At 46.9% G+C, this 22,030-nt stretch overlaps 1 protein-coding gene across 5 annotated transcripts in view; it reads left to right on the forward strand.

The window, feature by feature from the left end:
• The window catches only part of pnpla3 (patatin-like phospholipase domain containing 3), a 153,657-nt gene that overhangs the window by 98,881 nt on the left and 32,746 nt on the right, over positions 1-22,030 (forward strand). For 2 of the 5 annotated variants that reach the window (XM_072484521.1, XM_072484522.1), the window contains exon 1: positions 21,351-21,707. The exons of 2 other annotated variants lie outside the window; for them this stretch is intronic. In XM_072484521.1, coding sequence (XP_072340622.1) covers positions 21,521-21,707 — 187 coding nt within the window. In that variant the 5' untranslated portion in view covers positions 21,351-21,520. Of the gene's footprint in view, positions 1-21,350; positions 21,708-22,030 lie in introns of those variants that run through there. One more of the 5 variants, XM_072484517.1, reaches the window with a different exon arrangement.

Below are 22,030 nucleotides of genomic sequence, written 5' to 3' on the forward strand. Positions count from 1 at the left end.
ATTAGATATGAGAATCTAAATTGAATGACTGTTGACATATTGGAATGACAGGAAGCTAGGAAAAGGTTGCAGGGTAGCTATGTTGATTTAAGGATGGTATTAGTTCAGGACTGAAAGATAATCTTAGCTTGAAAGAGCAAGGTGTAGAATCAGTTTGGGTAGAGATAAGAAATAGCAGAAGTAAGAGGTCACTTTTGGGAGTGGGTTATAGGGCCCAGCAGTAGTTATATGGTAGGACAGACCACACAGAATGGGTGCGTAAGAATGTTACCACAATAATCATGGGTGACTTTAATCTACATGTTGTATGGAAATCAGATGGGTAGTCTATAAAATGCGTTCATAGAGTAGCAGTACGTTCCACGTTCCAGATTCAATCAAGGCGCAGCCTATCCTGGACCACGTAATGTCCAATGAGATAGATTTAATCATACAGCCTGAGTGGTTCTATACAATTTCAAGCCCCTCACTGCACTGTGGCTGAAAAGCCTTCGACAGCGACCTTTCCCCACTGCGCCTCAGAGACAGCCGCCCCAAGATTTACTGCATCCCTCAGCACACAGTCCTGAACTTGGAATGTGCCAGTCTGCAACGCTCAGTCATGGATAACTCATTGCACTGGAAGACCAACAAGTTTCAGGTGGATCAAAGAGTGTCTTTCACCAAGTTGAACATCCTCCAGCAGCAGCTGATGTTTGTCTAGATGTATCTCTGGGGACAACCCATAGATCACTGGAGTCCTGCATCATGGGGCTGCTCAATGTTACAATCCCAACTGATGTTACTACTGGACGAGAAGGTCCAGAATGGAACCCTGGTTCAACAGACCAAAACTTTAACTTTTTTGTTTTTAGAAACAGAGGGGAATCAAGTCACCAGACTGCCAATTCATGTTTTTTTTTACAAAACATTTCTTAAACATGAAAAGATTGACTATAACACAATACTCCTTCATCTCACCTATATATTCACAGATGTGCACAGATTTGAAAGGATAACACATAACAAGTTATAGAATATACTTTGTACCATAATGTTCTCAGCAAGTACACAATCCCTGTAAACCAACAGGCCAACTGTGGTCAGACACACCACACTCTGAAACCAAGGGACAGACGCCATCCAATACAACCGTGGATTTCTCATCAAATCCCCCAGATGCTTATCAAACTGTCAACAAACTGTTCTCACTGGATCTCCAATTCCCACACAAGTGTTCCCAGACTCTGCTCTCGAATAGAGACACCTTGGAATCTTCTCCCCAAACAAATTTTTATTTCAGGTGCCTTCGCCACGGATCCACTTCCAGGATTTCAATCTCCCCTTTCAATATCCCTCTACCATGAATAGCCATGTGCATTCAAGCTTCTACACCAGGCCAACAGAACACCACTGCTTCACAGGTCACCAACCTTTAGGATGTCTGGCTTCTCGCTAGCCAACTTCACCATGTTTGCACCTTTCAGTTCTGTCATTAACTGGAAGCTCTTTCTGCCCCTTTCTTTAACTTCAGTGACACAACCGTGTTCAATTTCCATTTCCTTTTGTCCCTTTGAATTCAGTTTTCCTGGGACTTCACTTTCATTCCCTGGTTTCTAGAACTGTCTGTTCTTTAGCTTCTGGGACTTGGATTCAATGAAGTTACTGTGAAAAGCCCCGAGTCGCCGCATTCCGGCGCATGTTCGGGGAGGCCGGTACGGGAATTGAACCTGCGCTGCCGGCATTGTTCTGCATTGCAAGCCAGAGGACGGGAACCCAGGACAGTGACACACAGAGGACGGCGACCCAGGACAGTGACACACAGAGGACGGGAACCCAGGACGGGAAGCCCATTGTGCTAAACCAGCCCCTCTGGCACTTGCTGTAAAAGCTGTTTCCTCTCCTGCTACCTGGTTCCAACTGCTACTGGATCCAGCTTAAAGCTAAACTCCAAAATTCTTTCTAAGCTAAAGTGGCCCTAGTTGCTAAGCAACTTTAAAACGTGTTTGTTTTCATGTTGTAAGCCCTCTAATCACAATACAGGCACAATTTGAAATGAAACCAAAGCTCCCATATGTGCAAGTATCTTTGTTTTACATTAATCTAACTAAAGTATTAACCTTTACTGGCACAGAAACACACAATTAAACTCCCCTAAATCTATACCTTTTTTCCAAGATCCAAAAATGCAAACATAGATTTCTTAAAATTACCTCTTATTTCCTGACACGTGAAATGAAATGAAATGAAAATCGCTTATTGTCACAAGTAGGCTTCAAATGAAGTTACTGTGAAAATCCCCTAGCCGCCACATTCTGGCGCCTGTTCGGGGAGGCTGGTACGGGAACTGAACCGTGCTGCTGGCCTGCCTTGGTCTGCTTTCAAAGCCAGCGATTTAGCCCTGTGCTAAGCCAGCCCCTGAATTAGGATACATCTCGACAAAAAACACTGCATCTCTCTCCAGACTTCTTTGCAAAGGCACTTTCCAAAAAAGGTGGACAAACCTAAATATAGGAAACTGAGAGTACAATAGAACAATAGAATATTACAGCACAGTACAGGCCCTTCGGCCCTTGATGTTGCGCTGACCTGTGTAACCACCCTAAAGCCCATCTACACTATTCCCTTATCATCCATATGTTTATCCAATGACCATTTAAATGCCGTTAATGTTGGCGAGTCCACTACTGTTGCAGGCAGGGCATTCCACGCCCTTACTACTCTCTGAGTAAAGAACCTACCTCTGACATCTGTCCTATATCTATCTCCCCTCAATTTAAAGATATGTCCCCTCGTACTAGCCATCACCATCCGAGGAAAAAGGCTCTCACTGTCCACGCTATCTAATCCTCTGAACATCTTGTATGCCTCTATTAAGTCACCTCTTAACCTTCTTCTCTCTAACGAAAACAGCCTCAAGTCCCTCAGCCTTTCCTCATAAGATCTTCCCTCCATACCAGGCAAAATCCTGGTAAATCTCCTCTGCAGCCATCCTTCCTATAATGCGGCGACCAGAATTGCACGCAGTACTCCAAATGCGGCCGCACCAGATTTTTGTACAGCTGCAACATGACCTCATGGCTCCGAAACTCAATCCCTCTACCAATAAAAGCTAACACACCGCACGCCTTCTTAACAACCCTATCAACTGGGTGGCAACTTTCAGGGATCTATGTACTTGGACACCGAGATCTCTCTGCTCATTCACACTACCAAGAATCTTACCATTAGCCCAGTACTCTATATTCCTTTTACTCCTTCCAAAATGAATCACCTCACACTTTTCTGCATTAAACTCCATTTGCCACTTCTCAGCCCAGCTCGACAACTTATCTATGTCCCTCTGTAACCTGCAACATCCTTCCGCACTGTCCACAACTCCACTGACTTTAATGTCATCTGCAAATTTACTCATCCATCCTTCTACGCACTCCTCCAGGTAATTTATAAAAATGACAAACAGCAGTGGCCCCAAAACAGATCCTTGTGGTACACCACTAGTAACTGAACTCCAGGCTGAACATTTCCCATCAACCACCACTTTTACAGCAAGCCAATATCTGATCCAAACAGTTAAATCACCCTCAATCCCATGCCACCGTATTTTCTGCAATAGCCTACCGTGGGGAACCAAATCAAACGCTTTACTGAAATCCATATACACCACATCACCTGCTTTACCCTTGTCAACCTGTTTGCTCACCTTCTCAAAGAACTCAATAAGGTTTGTGAGGCACGACCTACCCTTCACAAAACCGTGTTGACTATCCCTAATCAAATTATTCCTTTCTAGATGATTATAAATCCTATCTCTTATAATCATTTCCAAGACTTTGCCCACAACAGAAGTAAGGCTCACTGGTCTGTAGTTACCGGGGTTGTCTCTACTCCGCTTCTTGAACAATGGGACAACATTTGCTATCCTCCAGTCTTCTGGCACTATTCCTGTAGACAATGACGACATAAAGATCAAAGCCAAAGGCTCTGCACTCTCCTCCCTAGCTTCCCAGAAAATCCTAGGATAAATCCCATCTGGCCCTTATCTATTTTCACACTTTCCAGAATTGCTAACACCTCCTCCTTATGAACCTCAATCCCGTGTAGTCTAGTAGCCTGAATCTCAGTATTCTCCTCGCCAACATTGTCTTTTTCCTGTGTGAATACTGACAAAAAATATTCATTTAACGCCTCGCCTATCTCCTCGGACTTGACGCACAACATCCCACTACTGTCCTTGACTGGCCCTACTCTTACCCTAGTCATTCTTTTATTCCTGACATATCTATAGAAAGCTTTAGGGTTATCCTTGATCCTACCTGCCAAGGACTTCTCATGTCCCCTCCTGGCTCTTCTTAGCTCTCTCTTTAGGTCTTCCTGGCTAACTTGTAACTCTCAAGCGCCCTAACTGAACCTTCACGTCTCATCTTTACATAAGCCTCCTTCTTCCTCTTGACAAGTGATTCAACTACTTTAGTAAACCACGGTTCCCTTGCTCGACCACTTCCTCCCTGCCTGACAGCTACATACTTATCAAGGACACGCAGTAGCTGTTCCTTGAACAAGCTCCACATTTCAATTGTGCCCATCCCCTGCAGTTTCCTTCCCCATCTTATGCATCCTAAGTCTTGTCTAATCGCATCATAATTGCCTTTCCCCCAGCTATAACTCTTGCCCTGCGGTATATACCTATCCCTTTCCATCGCTAAAGTAAACATAACAGAATTGTGGTCATGATCACCAAAGTGCTCACCTACCTCCAAATTACCCAGTACCAAATCCAATGTGGCCTCTCCTCTCATTGGTCTATCTACCTACTGTGTCAGGAAACCCTCCTGCACACATTGAACAAAAACTGACCCATCTAAAGTACTCGAACTATAGCGTTTCCAGTCAATATTTGGAAAGTTAAAGTCCCCCATAACAACTACCCTGTTACTTTCACTCCTATCCAGAATCATCTTTGCAATCCTTTCCTCTACATCTCTGGAACTTTTTGGAGACCTGTAGAAATCTCCCAACAGGGTGACCTCTCCTTTCCTGTTTCTAACCTCAGCCCATACTACCTCAGTAGATGAGTCCTCATCAAACGTCCTTTCTGCCACCGTAATACTGTCCTTGACTAACAATGCCACACCTCCCCCTCTTTTACCACCTTCCCTGAGCTGACTGAAACATCTAAACCCCGGAACCTGCAACAACCATTCCTGTCCCTGTTCTATCCATGTCTCCGAAATGGCCACAACATCGAAGTCCCAGGTACCAACCCATGCTGCAAGTTCACCCACCTTATTCCGGATGCTCCTGGCATTGAAGTAGACACACTTCAAACCACCTTCCTACGTGCCGGTACACTCCTGTGACCTTAAAACCTTACTCATGACCTCACTACTCTCAACCTCCTGTATACTGGAGCTACAATTCAGGTTCCCATCCCCCTGCTGAATTAGTTTAAACCCTCCCGAAGAGCATTAGCAAATTTCCCCCCCAGGATATTGGTACCCTTCTGGTTCAGGTGTAGACCATCTACCCCAGAATGAGCCCCAATTATCCAGGTATCTGAATCCCTCCCTCCTGCACCATCCCTGTAGCCACATGTTCAATTGTTCTCTCTCCCTATTACTCATCTCGCTAGCACGTGGCACAACCCAGAGATAATAACTCTGTTCATTCTAGCTCTAAGATTCCACCCTAGCTGCCTTACATCCCCATCCCTTTTCCTACCTATGTCGTTAGTGCCTATGTGGACCACGACTTGGGGCTGCTCCCCCTCCCACTTAAGGATCCCGAAAACACGATCAGAGACATCACGGACCCTGGCACCTGGGAGGCAACACACCAACCGTGAGTATCTCTCGTTCCCACAGAATCTCTTATCTGTCCCCCTAACTATGGAGTCCCCAATGACTAATGCTCTACTCCTCTCCCCCTTCTCTTCTGAGCAACAGGGACAGACTCTGTGCCAGAGACCTGTACCCATGGCTTACCCCTGGTAAATCACCCCCCCCCCCACCAGTACCCAAAGTGGTATACTTGTTACTAAGGGGGACGACCACAGGGATCCCTATACTGACTGCTTCCTCCCAGCCCCTCTGACCGTCACCCATCTATCTTCATTCTTCGGAGTAACTACATACCTGAAGTTTCTATCTATGACCACCTCTGCTTCCCAAATGATCCGAAGTTCATCCAGCTCCAGTTCTCTAACGCGGTTTTTGAGGAGCTGGAGATGGGTGCACTTCCCACAGGTGAAATCAGCAGGGACACTGACGGTGTCCCTCACCTCACCATTTTGCAGGAGGAACATTGCACTGCCATCCCCTCCATACAACTTGCGGATAAAACAAGAAAAAGAAAGAAAGAAAGAGCTTACCTGATATTCACTCAACCCCTTAGGTTAGAGGAGATGGTTCCTCTCCCGCGCTTTTAAATCTCCGGCTCCTCTCCCGCTTTTAAATCTCCGGCTCCTCTCCCGCGCTTTTGAGGTATTAAGGCAAAGCTGGCTAAGGTGAACTGGGAAACTAGGTTAAGGGTAAGCACAGTAGAGTTACATTTGCAAACCTTTAAGGAGATATTTGATAACGCTCAGAAATTATTTATCCACTGAAAAAGAAAGACGCTTTGAGAAGGATGCATCATCTGTGGCTAAATAAGGAAGTTAAGGATAGCATTAAATTAAAAGAAACACTGTATAAATATGCAAAGATAAGTGGTAGGTCAGAAGAATGGTGAGACCTTAAGAACCAGCAAAGAATGACTAAAACGTTAATAAGGAGGCAGAAAGAGGAGTATGAGAAAAAGTTAGCGAGTAATATATAAACAGATGGTAGAAATTTGTATGAGTATTTGAATCGGGAAAGTGTAAATAAAGCTAGTGTTGGTCTTCTAGAGAGTGAGTCTGGGGAATTGATCATGGAAAATAAAGAAACAGTGGAGACGTTGAACAGATATTTTGTGCATGTCTTCATGGAAGACATCTCAAAGTTTCTTGAAAATCAAGAGATGAAACAATGGCATCGTGGTATTGTCGCTGGACTAATAATTGAGGGACCCAGGGTAATGCTCTGGAAATATGGATTTGAATCTCACCATGGCAGATGGTGAAATTTGAATTGAATAAAAACCTGGAATTAAAAGTCTAATGAAATGAAATTAAAATTAAAATTGCTTATTGTCACAAGTAGATTTCAAATGAAGTTACTGTGAAAAGCCATGAAACTATTATTGATTGTCGTACCAACCCATCTAGTTAACTAATATCCTTTAGGGCAGGAAATCTGTCATCCTTACCCAGCCTGGCCTATATGTGACTCCAGACTCAAAGCCAAATGTGGTTGACTGTTAATTGCCCTCCAGCAACTCCAGCAATAAGTGCTGGCCCAGACAGCGACACCCACGCACTATGAACAGATCATTAAAAGATTTTTTAAACAATCACCATCGCCAGGAAAAAATGCTGTGAAAACGAGTAGACCTGTAGGCTGACAAGTCCCCAGACCCAGATGGTCTGCATCCTGGGGTAGTAAATAGTGGTGACACAGATCGCAGATGCATTGATTATAACCTTCCAAAATTCCATTCTGGAAAGATTTCAGTGGATTGGAAAATAGCAATTGTGATACCTTTGTTCAAAAAAAGTGATACAATCACAGTTTAGAATTTCCAGTGCAGAAGGAAGCCATTTGGCCCATTGAGTGTGCACCGGCCCTTGGAAAGAGCACCCTACTTACGTCCATGCCTCCACCCTATGCCCATAACACCACATAACTATTTGGACACTAAGGGGCAATTTAGCACAGCCAATCCACCTAACCTACACATCTTTGGACTGTGGGAGGAAACCGGAGCACCCGGAGAAAACCCACGCAGACACGGGGAGAATGTGCAAACTCCACTCGGTCACCTGAGGCCGGAATTGAACCAGGTCCCTGGAGCTGTGAAGCAGCAGTGCTAACCACTGTGCCACCCAATATGATGTTACTACTGGACAGAAAGGTTCCCAGAATGGAACCCTGGCTCAAAAGACTGTAACCTTTACTTATTTTTAAAAATAAAATGTGGATGAACAGAGTCACAGGAATGCCAATTAACGTTTAACAAAAAAAATGATTGAACATGAAAATTGTGAGTATAATACAATATTCTTTCACTCCCACATCTTCATAAGACCAGAACACCATAAGAAATAGAAACAGGAGTAGGCCGTTCAGCCCCTTGAGTCTGCTCCGCCATTCAATAGGATGATGGCTGATCCAACATTCCTCACCTCCCCTTTCTTGCCATTTCCTCATAACCGTGGATTCCCTTAATGATCAAGAATCTATCTATCTCAGTCTTAAATATACACAAGGACTCTGCCCCCAAAGCTCTCTGTGACAAGGTGTTCCAAAGACTTTCGACCCTCTGAAAAAAAAATTCTCCCTCATTTCAGTCTTAAATGGAGCACCTCTTTATTCGGAGACTGTGCCCCCTGGTCCTAGACTCTTCACATGAGGGGAAACATCCTCTCAGCATTTACCCTGTCAAGCCCCTTAAGAATCCTCTGTGTTTGAATGAGATCACCTCTCATTCTTCTAAATTCCAATGAGTGGAGTGCCAACTTGTTTAACCTTTGCTCATAAGACAATCCCTCATACTGGGGATCATCCTTTTGAACCTTCTCTGAATCTTCTCCAACAAAATCATATCTTTCCTCAAATAAGGAGACTAAACTGCTCTCAGTACGCCAGATGTGGTCTTATACGGTAGCAGCATATTCCAACCCCTTGAAATAAGGGCCAACTTTCCATTAGCCTTCCTGATTACCGGCTGCAGCTGTGGCTAGCTTTCTATGTTCCATGCACAAGTACCCCAAGTCCCTTTGTGTTGCAGCTTTCTGCAGTTTTTCTCCAGCGGACAATTTGTTACTATACATTACAGACCCACTTGAATATGGGGGAAATAATGGAGCTGCTCAGGAGGTACAAGTTAAATCTAGGCAAGAGTGAATATTTTCCGGTCAATCCCCAGGGAGGGAAACTGATCTGGAGAGGCTGCCGTTCCGTCCGGTCAGGATTAGCTTTTGGTATCTTGGCATCCGGGTGGCTCATGACCTGGGCCACACTCCATAAACTTCACTTTTCTAGTCTGGTGAATGAGGCGAAGGTCAAGTTGGAAAGTTGGGATGGATGCTTTCACTCTGGCCTTAGTGGGAAGGGTACAGACGAAGAAGATGAATATTCTCCTGAGGTTTTTGTTTTTATTCCAGTGTCTCCCAGTCTTTCTCCCCAAGGCTTTTCTTTGTAGGGTTCATAAAGTGATATCTACTTTTGTTTCGGCTGGAAAGACTCCTCAGGTTCTTAGGACATTTTTGCAAAGGGACGGGCAGTTGGGGGGTTGACACTACCTAATCTGTTGTGGTGGCAATTATTGATAAGGGTGTGGGGATGGTTCAAGGTCCAGACTCTAATTTGGAGCGGGTGGAGGTGGTGTCGTGCATAGGGTCGAGTTTCAGGGCCCTGGTTACTGCACCACTCCCGTTTTCCTATGCTAGATTCTCGTCGAGCTCGGTGGTGATAGCCACTTTGAGAATATAGAATCAATTCAGGCAACATTTTAAACTGTGTTCCTTGTCACTGCTGGCTCCGATTTTCAGGAACCATAGGTTTGTGCCGTCTGGCTTAGCTTCATTGTTCGGGGCACGGGAGAGGAGTGGTTGGAGAGGTTAGGGACTTATTTCTGGAGGGTAGGTTCGCCAGCCTAGGCGAGTTGTAGGAGAAGTTCCAGGTCCTGAGAGGGAACGTATTTAGGTACTTTCAGGTGCCTGAATGTTTTTATGCAAGGAGCTTCCTTTATTTCCCCTTCACTTATGGCAGAGTCCAGTCTTGGCCGAATTAGGGTAAGGTTGCAGATCTTTACGGGCAGAAGTTGGCGACAGAGCAGACATCGTTAGAGGAAGTTGGAAGGTGATCTGGGTTTGGTCTTTGAAGGGGGAGTGTGGAGTGAGGCTCTTCATAGGGTTAACTTCACATCCTCATATGAGTAGTTAAGCCTGATCCAGTTCAAGGTGGTGCACAGGGCACACCTCACTAGGGCGCATATCAGTGGGGTCTTCTCTGAGGTGGAGGATAGGTGTGAGCGGTACTCTAGGAGACCAGCGAATCACATGCACATATTTGGTCTTGCCCCAGGGTTGTTCGTTTCTGGGTCTCCTTTTTCAATACAATGCCAGAGTCTTTGGCTGTTCAGCTGGAGCCATGCCTGTTGGTGGCCATTTTTGGAGTTTCGGACTCACCGCTGTTGCAGATGGGGGCGAGGGCAGATGTCCTAGCCTTCGCCTCGCTAATAACCAGGAGGCGAGTTCTGCTTGGGTGGAGGTCACGGGTGCTGCCTTGGCTTGGTTGGGGGACCAGATGGAATTCTTGCACCTTGAGAAGATCAAAAATACCAGGAAGTGTTCTATTCAAGGTGGCAGTCTTTCATCTCCTTTTTCAAGGAGCTGGTTATCGTCAGTTGTTAGGGAGAGGGGGGGGGGGGGGGCGGAGGTGGGGGGGGGGGGGGGGGGGGGATGGCGGTGGGGGGAGTTGGTCTCTGTATTTTGATTAAGGTTTTGTTTTTGTTATGGGGAGGGGATTGGGTGGGTGTGGTATTGTATTTTTTTTTAATTTGTTGTTTATGTTATAATGAAAATATTGTTTGATTAAAAAAATGTATTTTTTAACTCATAATTCCCTCAAGACATCTAGAGATGGGCAAAATGATGCCTTGGCAGTGTCACATGCAATCATACAATTCAAACACACATTTTTTTAAAGTATCGGACTAGTAATAATATTTGGTAATGCTGTGTTGAAGTTTCTGGATGCCTGGCAACGCTTCATTAAAGCATATGCAGTTAGCTCACTTTCATTTTCCCGGAGTCATAAGACAGTTTAGAAGATAATAACAGCTGATTTGAATGTATTACAGAATATGTTTGCAGGCACACCTCAGATAACAAGACACATCAGCCTTGGACTTTGTTCAAATACCTCTTGGCAGTATTTGCGAAAATCAAAATGGCAGGTAATACAGTTCTTAAGAAGTGCCATTAAAAGTCCAATTACATGCCTGAAATGTTTTGATACAATTTCTTCAAAAAGCTCTCATATGAAAATTAAAAGGGTTTTAATGAAGGATCTGGAATCTGTTCTTGAACATTGGAGAGACCAGATAATCTAATATGATTTGACACAACCCAAAGCTGAATAAAGAGGGCAATACATTGGTGGAAGGGGGTATTGATCAATATGGGCTGGCCTGTTTGTTTTTGAAAGGCAAATGCAGTGCATGCTTTTATTTTTTAACAGACAAGTTAAATTATTTTCTCGCATTAGTGGCCCATAATGTCTACATTACGGTTTCCGCCTTCAGCATGGTTGGTCAGGAATGGCATTTTTGGAGAGTTTGTGCACTGACATCCCAAGGATTAGAGGGTCAACTCACTTAACTATGTACAGACAAGAAAGAAGCAAAATTCCTGTGCAACACAAAAAGAAATGATTCGGGTGGGTTGGGAAAATCATTTTTATCTGGCAAAACCTGAGGATATATGTAAGTTTACGGAGATGCAATTGGTTAACCAACTTTGTCAGAATGTTCAATTGCAGTGATAGCTCCCCCCAAAAAAGGAACTTAAAAATTAAGATGGTTCTTCAAAATCCTGGCTCACAAAGAAGGCACAAAGTGATGGCAGGAGGCAAGCCTGGAATTTCTCATGCAGACCTTCTTCAATCTGACCAGATTATATGGAGGAGACCTTGTGTTGGGATTGCAGTGCAGAAAATCATCCAAAGTTGTTAGCAGAAATCATATAGAGAGAGGTTGGACTGTTCCTGAGTGCCACTTCTCTCCGCTACACACCGCCCCCCCCCCCCCCCCCCCACCCCCATTCCAGGATTAGTACTGCAAGAGGGTTTTTGATTAATGTGACCGTGGCCTTTTCACTTTTGCACTATGGGGCACCCTCCACTGATCACTCACTTCTAAATGAAATGATAAGTCTTCATTTACTTCATGTGCTTCAGTAGATATCTGAACTGCTCCTCCAGGATCTCTCACAAGCCTTACATTCAATCTCTCACATCCTTTTGCTGCCTACTCCCATCGGGCAGATTGCCTTTAAATGCCCATTCCTTTTAATATTGTTCCAAGAGAAACTGGCAGTCAGGAACATAAAGGAAAAACTGAAGACTCCAAAACACTGACAGTTCTGGGCCCCAATGAAAGAAATCAAGTCAAAATAGAAGGCAGACCACAAATTCTTGACTTCAATAACAAGAAGTAAAAGAACATAGACCACAACATGTTTTGAAATTAGCAGCAATGAATTAGGGAAATTCAGGGGAGTTGTACCAGAGAGATGAGAAGATGAGAAGGGGTTTTTCTTCTTTTTAAAAAAATGTTTTTATTCAAGATTTTTCCGTAATTTTCTACAAAACATTACAATGGAAAATATAATGCAAAGAAGGCAAAACACTGTGCCAACAAAACAACTTAACCCCCTAACCAACTAAGAATTTAATAAACAAAAACAAAGCAAAGTAGGGTATCCGCCCCTTACAAATAAAATGAAATCTCCCCCCCCCCCCCCGGGTTTCTGCTGCTGCTGACCACCACCTAACGCCCCGCGAGATAGTCTAGGAACAGTTGCCACCGCCTGGAGAACCCCTGCACAGACCTTCGCAAGGCAAACTTTATCTTCTCCAACCTGAGAAACCCCGCCATGTCGTTGACCCAAGCCTCCACGCTTGGGGGTTTCGCGTCCCTCCACATTAACAAGAGCCTTCTCCGGGCTATCAAGGAGACAAAGGCCACGACTCCGGCCTCTTTCGACTCCTGCACTCCCGGATCGTCCGATACCCCAAATATCGCTATCCCCCAGCTCGGTTTCACCCGAGTGTCCAAGACCTTGGACATAGCTTTTGCAAAGCCCTTCCAAAATTCGGTAAGTGCTGGGCATGTCCAGAACATATGGGCATGGTTTGCTGGGCTCCCTGAACACCTCACGCACCTGTCCTCTACTCCAAAAAACCTAATCATTCTCGCCCTTGTCCTATGCGCCCAGTGCACCACTATAAACTGAATCAGGCTAAGCCTGGCGCAAATGGGGAGGAATTGTCCCTGATTAGGGCGTCATCCCACAGGCCCTCATCCAGCTCCTCACCCAGCTTCTCCTCCCACTTGCCCTTCAGTTCTTCCACCGAGGCCTCCTCCGCCTCCTGCAACTCCTGGTATATGTCCAATACTTTGCCATCCCTCACCCACACCCCCGAGTCCACCCTGTCCTGTATCCTCCGGGCAGGCAGCAGCGGAAATTCCCCCACCCGTTTTTTCACAAATACCTGAACCCGCATGTACCTAAAGGTGTTCCCCAGGGGGAGCCCAAATTTCTCCTCCAGCGCCCTTAGACTGGCAAAAATCCCATCGATAAACAAATCCCCCATCCTTCTGATTCCCGCTATGTGCGAGCTTAGGAACCCACCATCTATCCTACCTGTAATGAACATAGAACATAGAACATAGAACATAGAACAATACAGCGCAGTACAGGCCCTTCGGCCCACGATGTTGCACCGAAACAAAAGCCATCCAACCTACACTATGCCATTATCATCCATATGATGATATGAATGAACCTGAGGTTGTTCCATATCGGGGTCCAAACTGAGGCCCCTACCTCCCCCTTATGCAGTCTCCACTGCCCCCAAATCCTCACTGTCGCCGCCACCACCGGGCTCGTGGTATACCGCGTCGGCCCCAAACTAGTATCTATACAGGACGCCGCCTCCAACCGTTTCCATGCCGCCCCCTCTCCCTCCATTCCCCATTTCCAAATCATCGACACATTCGCTGCCCAGTAATAGCTGCACAGGTTCGGAAGCGCCAATCCACCCCCCTGACTGTGCTCCAAAAACGGTCTCTTAACCCGCAGGGTCTTATTTGCCCACACAAATCCCATGATACTCCTATTTAGGCGCTTGAAAAAGGACTTGGGGATGAGACTGGGCAGACACTGGAACACGAACAAGAACCTAGGGAGGACCGTCATCTTTATGGACTGCACCCTGCCCGCCAGGGATAGTGGCAACATATCCCACCTCCTAAAGTCCTCCTCCATCTGACCCACCAGCCGCGCTAAGTTGAGCTTGTGCAAGAGCCCCCAGCTCTTGGCCACCTGGATGCCCAAGTACCGAAAGCTCCTCTCCACCATCTTGAGCAGTAGCTCTCCCAACCTCTTTTCCTGGCCCCTTGCATGCACCACAAAAAGCTTGCTTTTTCCCACGTTTAGCTTGTATCCCAAAAAGTCTCCAAAATCCTTAAGAACCTGCATGACCTCCCCCATCCCCTCCACCGGATCCACAATATACAGAAGCAGGTCATCTGCATACAACGAAACACGGTGCTCCCCCCCCCCCCCCCCCCCCCCCCCCGAACCAACCCCCTCCAGTGTCTGGACTCCCTCAACGCCATGGCCAGCGGCTCAATCGCCAAGGCAAACAGCAGGGGGGACCGTTCCACGATATAACCTAAAGTACCCTGACCGTAGCCGGTTCATCGACACACTCGCTACCGGGGCCTGGTACAACAAGTTGGCCCACGGTATGAATTGCTCCCCAAATCCAAATCTGCCTAACACCTCCCAGAGGTACTCCCACTCCACTCGATCGAAGGCCTTCTCCGCGTCCATTGCCACTACCACTTCTGCGTCCCCACCCTCCGAGGGCATCATGATCACATTCAGGAACCTCCGCACATTCGTATTCAGCTGCCTGCCCTTCACAAACCCCGTCTGATCCTCATCAATCACTCCCGGGACACAATCCTCAATCCTAGTGGCCAAGATCTTGGCCAACAGCTTGGCATCCACATTAAGGAGTGAAACCGGCCTATAGGAGCCGCATTGCAGCGGGTCCTTATCACACTGGAGGATAAGTGAGATCAGAGCCTGCGACATCGTCGGGGGAAGGATACCCTTTTCCTTAGCCTCGTTAAAAGTTCCCACTAACAGCGGGCCCAACACCTCCGAGAATTTCCTATAGAACTCTACGGGGAACCCATCCGGCCCTGGGGCCTTGCCCGCCTGCATACTCCCCAACCCCTTAACTAGCTCCTCCATCCCAATCGGGGCCCACAGTCCCTCTATCCGCCCTTCCTCCACCTTTGGGAACCTCAGTTGGTCCAGGAACTGCCTCATCCCCGCCCCCGGAGGGGGTTCTGACTCGTACAGTTTACCATAGAAGTCCTTAAAGACCTTGTTTATTTTAGCTGGACTCCGCATCGTGTTCCCCCCCATCTCTAATTCCCCCAATCTCCCTAGCCGCCTCCCTCTTCTGCAGCTGATGCGCCAGCATCCGACTTGCCTTCTCCCCATACTCATACACTGCTCCCTGTACCTTCCTCAACTGGGCCTCAGCCTTCCCCGTGGTTAGCAAGTCAACCTCCGTTTGGAGGCTCCGGCGCTCCTTCAGCAGCCCCTTCTCGGGTGTTTCCGCCTCCCTCCTATCCACCCTCAGTATCTTCCCCAGCAATCTCTCCCTCCTCTCCCTCTTTTCCCTGTGGGCCCTGATTGAGATTAACCTTGACCACTGCCTTCAGCGCCTCCCAGACCACACTCACCGACACCTCCCCATTATCATTGGCCTCCACATATCTTTGGATGCACCTCCGGACCCGCCCACAGACTTCCCCGTCCGCCAGTAGTCCCACGTCCATTCGCCACAGCGTGCGTTGGCCTCTCTCCTCCCCTACCCCCAGCTCCACCCAGTGCGGGGCATGGTCCGAGATCGCAATGGCCGAATACTCCGCCCCCACCCTCGAGATCAGCGCCCTGCTTAGCACAAAAAAAATCTATCCGCGAGTAAACCTTGTGTACATGGGAGAAGAAGGAAAACTCCCTCGCCCTTGGCCTGGCAAATCTCCATGGATCCACTCCCCCCATCTGGTCCATGAACCCCCTCAGGACCTTGGTCGCTGCCGGCCGCTTACCCGACCTCGACCTAGATCTGTCCAGTGCCGGGTCCAGGACCGTATTGAAGTCCCTCCCCCATTACCAAACTACATGACTCCAGATTCGGAGTCTGACTCAGCATCCGCTTCATGAACCCTGCATCATCCCAGTTCGGAGCATACACATTCACTAGCACCACCCGGGCCCCCTGCAGCCTGCCACTCACCATAACATAACAACCCCCCTTATCCGCCAAAATACCCACCGCCTCAAATGCCACCCGCTTAATCACCAAGATTGCGACCCCCCCTATTCGTCCAGCCCTGAGTGAAAAACCTGCCCCATCCATCCCTTCCTCAGCCTGGTTTGATCCGCAATCTTCAGGTGTGTTTCCTGTAGCATGGCTACGTCTGCCTTCAGCCCCTTTAAGTGCGAGAACACCCGGGCCCTCTTGAGTGGCCCATTCAGGCCTCTCACGTTCCACGTGATCTGGCGGATCGGGGGGCTCCTGACAGCCCCCCCCCCTCCCCCCCCCGGACCCCACCCCCGGACCCCGGACAACTACGACCTTGCACCAATCCCCAGGGGCCCCAGGCCACGGGGCCACCCAGACCCAAGAAAATGCGGGGGAAAACCCCCACCCAAACATCGCCCCATCCCCCTCATAACATACTGCAAACCATTAATTCGAGTCCAACTTCTCATTTTTGATGTAAGTCCACGCCTTATCCGGCGTATCAAAATTGTGGTGTCGGTCCTGGTATGTGACCCACAGCCTCGCCGGCCGTAACAGCCCAAACTTCAGCCCCTTCCCATGGAGGACCGGCTTGGCCTGATTGAATCCTGCCCACTTCTTGGCCAGCTCTGCACTCCAGTCCTGGTAAATCCGGATCTCGGTGTTCTCCCACCTGCTGCTCCGTTCCTTCTTCGCCCATTGCAGGACACTCTCCCTGTCAGTGAAGCGGTGGAACCTTACCACCATAGCCCTCGGCGGCTCATTCGCCCTTGGCCTCCTGGCCAGGACTCTGTCCACCCCGTCCAGCTCCTGGGCCTCGGGAAGGCCCCAGCACCCATCAGCGTACTAAGCATCGCGGTCACATATGCCCCAGCATCCGACCCCTCCACGCCTTCAGGGAGACCCAGAATCCACAGGTTCTGCGGCCTCGAACTATTCTCCAGGTCCTCCAGCTTCTCCTGCCATTTTTTGTGCAGCGCCTCGTGCGCTTCCACTCTGACTGCCAGGCCCAGAATCTCATCCTCATTCTCAGAGGCCTTCTGCTGCACCTCCTTAATCGCCGTCCCCTGCATCTTCTGGGTCTCTACCAACCTTTCGATCGACGCATTCATAGGGGCCAACATCTCCGCCTTCAAATCCGCAAAGCAGCTTCTCAAAAACTCCTGCTGCTCCCGAGACCACTGGGCCCACGCTGCCTGGTCACCGCCTGCTGCCATCTTGTTTTTTCGCACCCGCTCTCCTCTCTTCTCTAAAGCCACTTTTTTGACGGCTCTGCTTTTGGTCCACTCCATACAGTGCTGGGGGACCTTCACTGTTTCCTTCCCACACCGGGATTCGTCGTCCAAATGCCGCTGGAGCGCCTTAAAAGGGCCCAAAAGTCCGTTATCGGTGGGAGCTGCCGACCGTGCGACCTATCAAGGCATAGCCGCAACCAGAAGTCAGAAGGGGATTTTCTACCATAGGGTGAGTTTTTTTTCTTTATCATGTCAGCAAGCGTGACAGAAGTACTAAAATAGTTTCTCCATTTATGGGTAATAAGCTGGCGTCTGCTGTTTGCAAATTGGTGAACTTGAAAAAGACTTGGATAAGAAGAAGGAATGGGAATAGTCATTCCCATCAATAAGACCTGGAGTTCTATAGATATCAAAACATCAATAAAACACATATAAATGTGCAGGCATGACATAAACTCACTCGATCAAGCAAAGGAAAATGGAAGACAGAAACAGTAAGTGTCGCAGATCCAGCCCACATGGAGTTAAGTTAACCAGTAGGCATTACACCCTGACACAAAACTTTTTTAACTTATGATACTAGAATACAAAGGTTAGTTCAGGGCAGTCATTACAATCTCACTAAAATTGCCTGCCACAGCTAAATATTCAACCATTGTAAAAGCATTAAAATACCAAACTAATTGATGGTAATGATCTACTATCTTGCTGAAGCTCCCAAAGAAATCACACAGACGTGTTGCCGTTCTACACTGTAAATTTTGTCAGGGAGCCAGGCATACCTGTGATAATTATAATTACAGGGGAAAGAAGCTAGAGCAATATTTTGATGCAGTGATAGGGCAGAAAAGGTTTATCAAGGTAAGGAACTTGGCACAAAGTAAAGTGAATTTTGTTTTGGGTGCTAATGCAAAAGTGGCAATGGCTAATTACCAGCCCAATTTATACCCTGCCCAATTTTATTCCCATTAACACACAAAGCAGTCAAGGTTTGGAAGATAAGACCACAAATTGCTTCATAATATAAGGACATTATGGGGAATTACGATTACACTGAGCACTCCTGCATTGCACTGCAGGTGACATGGTTCAAGTACACGTCTACAATTAATTGCATAAAAAGTTCTGATATCTGTAAGAATGTCAACTGGACAGCAAGAGAGAGGCTGAGAAACAGTCCCATGGGGTAGAAGGATATTAATCATAACAGTGGGCCCTTGACACATTTGCTGGGATTTTCCTGCCATGGGAGGTTCGGCTGCCCAACTAAAGTCCATTGATTTTCAGCGAGATCGAACAATCCCAACAGCAGATAGGGCCAGAAGGTCCATGTACTTTCCAGTGAACGGTTACAGAAAAAAAAAATTCGATATTAATCTAGCACCTATCCCAATCCCAGGATGTGTCAAATTGGTTTACAGCTAATTAAGTATTTTGTAAAATACTAAAGTAATAAGCTATGCTGAAGGATGCCATTCAAGTGGGGGGAGCTAATAGGAATGTGGTATTGACCAGAAAGAGCATAATCAGGGGAATAAATACTGTTGGCTGCAGCCATGACTGGGAGCTCTGAAGGTTGTGTTGCCTGCTGGATGCTAGGGTTAAGGACACCCCTTTGCGGCTGGAGAGGAGCGCGCAGGGAGGATCAAAGTGTTATGGCCTACATGAGAACAAATGCCATAGGTAGAACCTGGAATGATGATCTGCTAAGAGAATTAGGTTTGAGTCCAGATTAACGTGTAGAACTTCAAAAGGTAATGTTCTCTGGATTTATACCTGAGCCATAGGCCAACTGACAAAGGGTCAAAGGGTGTGTTGCCAATCATTTGCTGCTGATTAACCTTACATCCTGTTCTCACGGCGGCGACGTCCCAGGTTCGATCCCGGGTCTGGGTCACTGTCCATGTGGAGTTTGCACATTCTCCCCGTGTTTGCGTGGGTTTCGCCCCCACAACCCAAAGATGTGCAGGGTAGGTGGATTGGCCACGCTAAATTGCCCCTTAATTGGAAAAAAATAATTGGGTACACTAAATTTATAAAAATAAACCTTACACCCTGTTGACCCATGTCCTGTCCCTGTTTTCTAGGCCAATTTGAAGCCTTGAACCCTGCGGATCATGACTCATCAGAAGACAAAACTGTTGAGGAAGAATTAATCTGCAGTATAAGCCCTGTAATGTAACAATCCATTTTTCTATCTGATGTCTAAGGATATTGATTGTGTCTGAGCCTCATTTTTATATACAGTAGCCCTCTCTGCAGTATGCATTCCTTCCTTATTCGCCTATTCTATTCTTCCTAAAAAAAAAGGTCCTCAAGTAATTTTGTCTTTGGCCGATAATGTAAAATGGGCGATTACGGTTCAATCACAAATTATAAACCTCTAGTGATTTTCACAGAATTCACTAGAAATGAAAATCTAGAGAACTGTATAACAAGCACTTTCCACCCCATCAGTCAAAATTATCCCCAATATGTTCATATTACACAACTGAAATGTATGCAATGTATGCAATAAAAACAGAATGTGTTAGAAAAACTCAGCTGACCTGGCAGCTTCTGTGGAGAGAAACAGAATTAACATTTTGAATCTAATATGACTCTCCATCCGAACTGAAGAGAGGTACAAATGTAATGGGTTGTATGCTATTGAAAAAGGGGAGGGGCATGTGGAGCAAAAGAGAAAGTCAGAGATAAGTTAGAGAGCGGGGAGAAAAAATTGACAAACATGTCATGGCACACAAGCAAAGAGCATGATCATGACAGTATTAAAGACACAAATCTTGGCCAGAACAAGGGTCAGTGCTGACTGAAAGCAAAATAGCAGAATGTGTTAACAGCAGAATAAAGGGCAGCATTGTCTGAAAGCAATAGCATGAGAACAAGATGCAAACTGGCACAAGGGGAAAAACATCACAATGGAGGACATGATTTGAAATGATTGAACTCAGTGATGAGTACAAAAGGCTGTACAGTGCCTAATTGGAAGATGAGCTGCTAATAATCCAGCTTGCATTGGGCTTTACTGGAACATTGTGCAGCCCAAGGACAGAAATGTGAGCATGAGAGCAAGATGGAGAATTGAAATGACAAGCGACAGGAAGGTCCGGAGCATGTTTGCAGACAGAGTGAAGGTGTTCTGCAAAGTCGGCATCCGGTTTGCATTTGGTCTCCTCAATGTCGAGGAGACCATATTGTGAGCAACAAATGCAGCAGACTAAATTGCAAGCATGTTGGTGAATCGGTGCTTCACCTGGACAGAACGTTTGGGACCTCGGGCGGTGAGGAGGGAGGATGTGAACGATCAGGTGTTACATATCCTGCCATTGCTTGGGAAGGTGCTGTGAAAAGGAGATGGGGTGTTGGGAAGGTGCTTTGGGAAGGAGATGAGGATGGATGGGTGATTGAGGATTGGACCAGGGTGTCGTGGAAGGAATGGTCCCTTCGGATGCTAACAGGAGAGGGGAAGATGTGTTTGGTGGTGCATTATGTTGGAGTTGACCAAAATGGCAGGGTTAAACCTTTGAATATGGAGGCTGGTGGGGTGGAAAGTGAGGACAAGTGAAGAACCCTGTCATGGTTCTGGGGGTATGCAGCCCAAGTTCTGGTAGGCAGAGATAATATTATTTCTGAATCTTCCTGTGACATAATTGCTTCCAAATTCCCTCAATTTATTCTCCACAATTCAAGTACTTTTATTTTTTTGATAGTTGGTAAATATTGCATGTATACCTATTAGGCTTCAAAATGCATCAGCGTATATATTAAAAGTGATGTGAAAAGCATAATCAGGAAATGAAACACAGGTTAAATTAATATACATTGGAAACTAATAAATGAAAAGTTCCCCAACAATTGAAAAGTGTCCCTTCAAATGTCCTTCCAGTTGATTGGCTAACGTCCCGGAGAGGCAGTGATGTGCCCACCCCCTGTGTTGTAAAATAATGGTCCGTGGGAAAAGGCAGGAGCAAAGCGATCAGCTCAAGTGAAACCCGGTGTCACTCCACTCCTGTCGCTCTCGGCTGTAATATCAAGATATTGGAAATTCCCCGGCAGCAATTTTTGTTTTTCAATTTCCCCCTGGCCTATTCCCAGTTGTAGCCCGAGATGTTTGATCTGGAAGGCGGCTGGAACATTTCTTTCGCCGGCTGCGGGTTCCTGGGTGTTTACCATGTCGGTGTGGCGAGCAGTTTCCAAGAGCATGCTCCTTACCTGATCCGGGACGCCACCAGGATCTATGGCGCATCTGCCGGGGCGCTGACTGCCGCCGCCGTGGTCTGCGGGGTACCGCTGGGTGAGTCCCGTACCTGGGCTGGAGAGGGGGGAAACACCATTGGGGCAAATAATTCAAAGCACAAAAACCCCAATACTGTGTCCGGGGGGGGCGGGGGGGGCAGGGGCTTATCAGAACCCACAGGCAAACCGGAGGAAAGTAATAAATATCTATTATATATAGCAACCTGTCAATTTACATTTTATTAGAGATCGGTTTCCCTAGTGTGATCTGCAAAGAAGGATGGCCTGTGGAATTGCCACAGTGCCTGGAGAGGATGGAAATGTATCTTTCCACTGTCCTTGTTACTAAGGTAACTTTTTAAAAATCCACTAGCTTGCAGT

The sequence above is a fragment of the Scyliorhinus torazame genome, chromosome 19, assembly GCF_047496885.1.
Source record: "Scyliorhinus torazame isolate Kashiwa2021f chromosome 19, sScyTor2.1, whole genome shotgun sequence".
Classification (NCBI taxonomy): domain Eukaryota; kingdom Metazoa; phylum Chordata; class Chondrichthyes; order Carcharhiniformes; family Scyliorhinidae; genus Scyliorhinus; species Scyliorhinus torazame.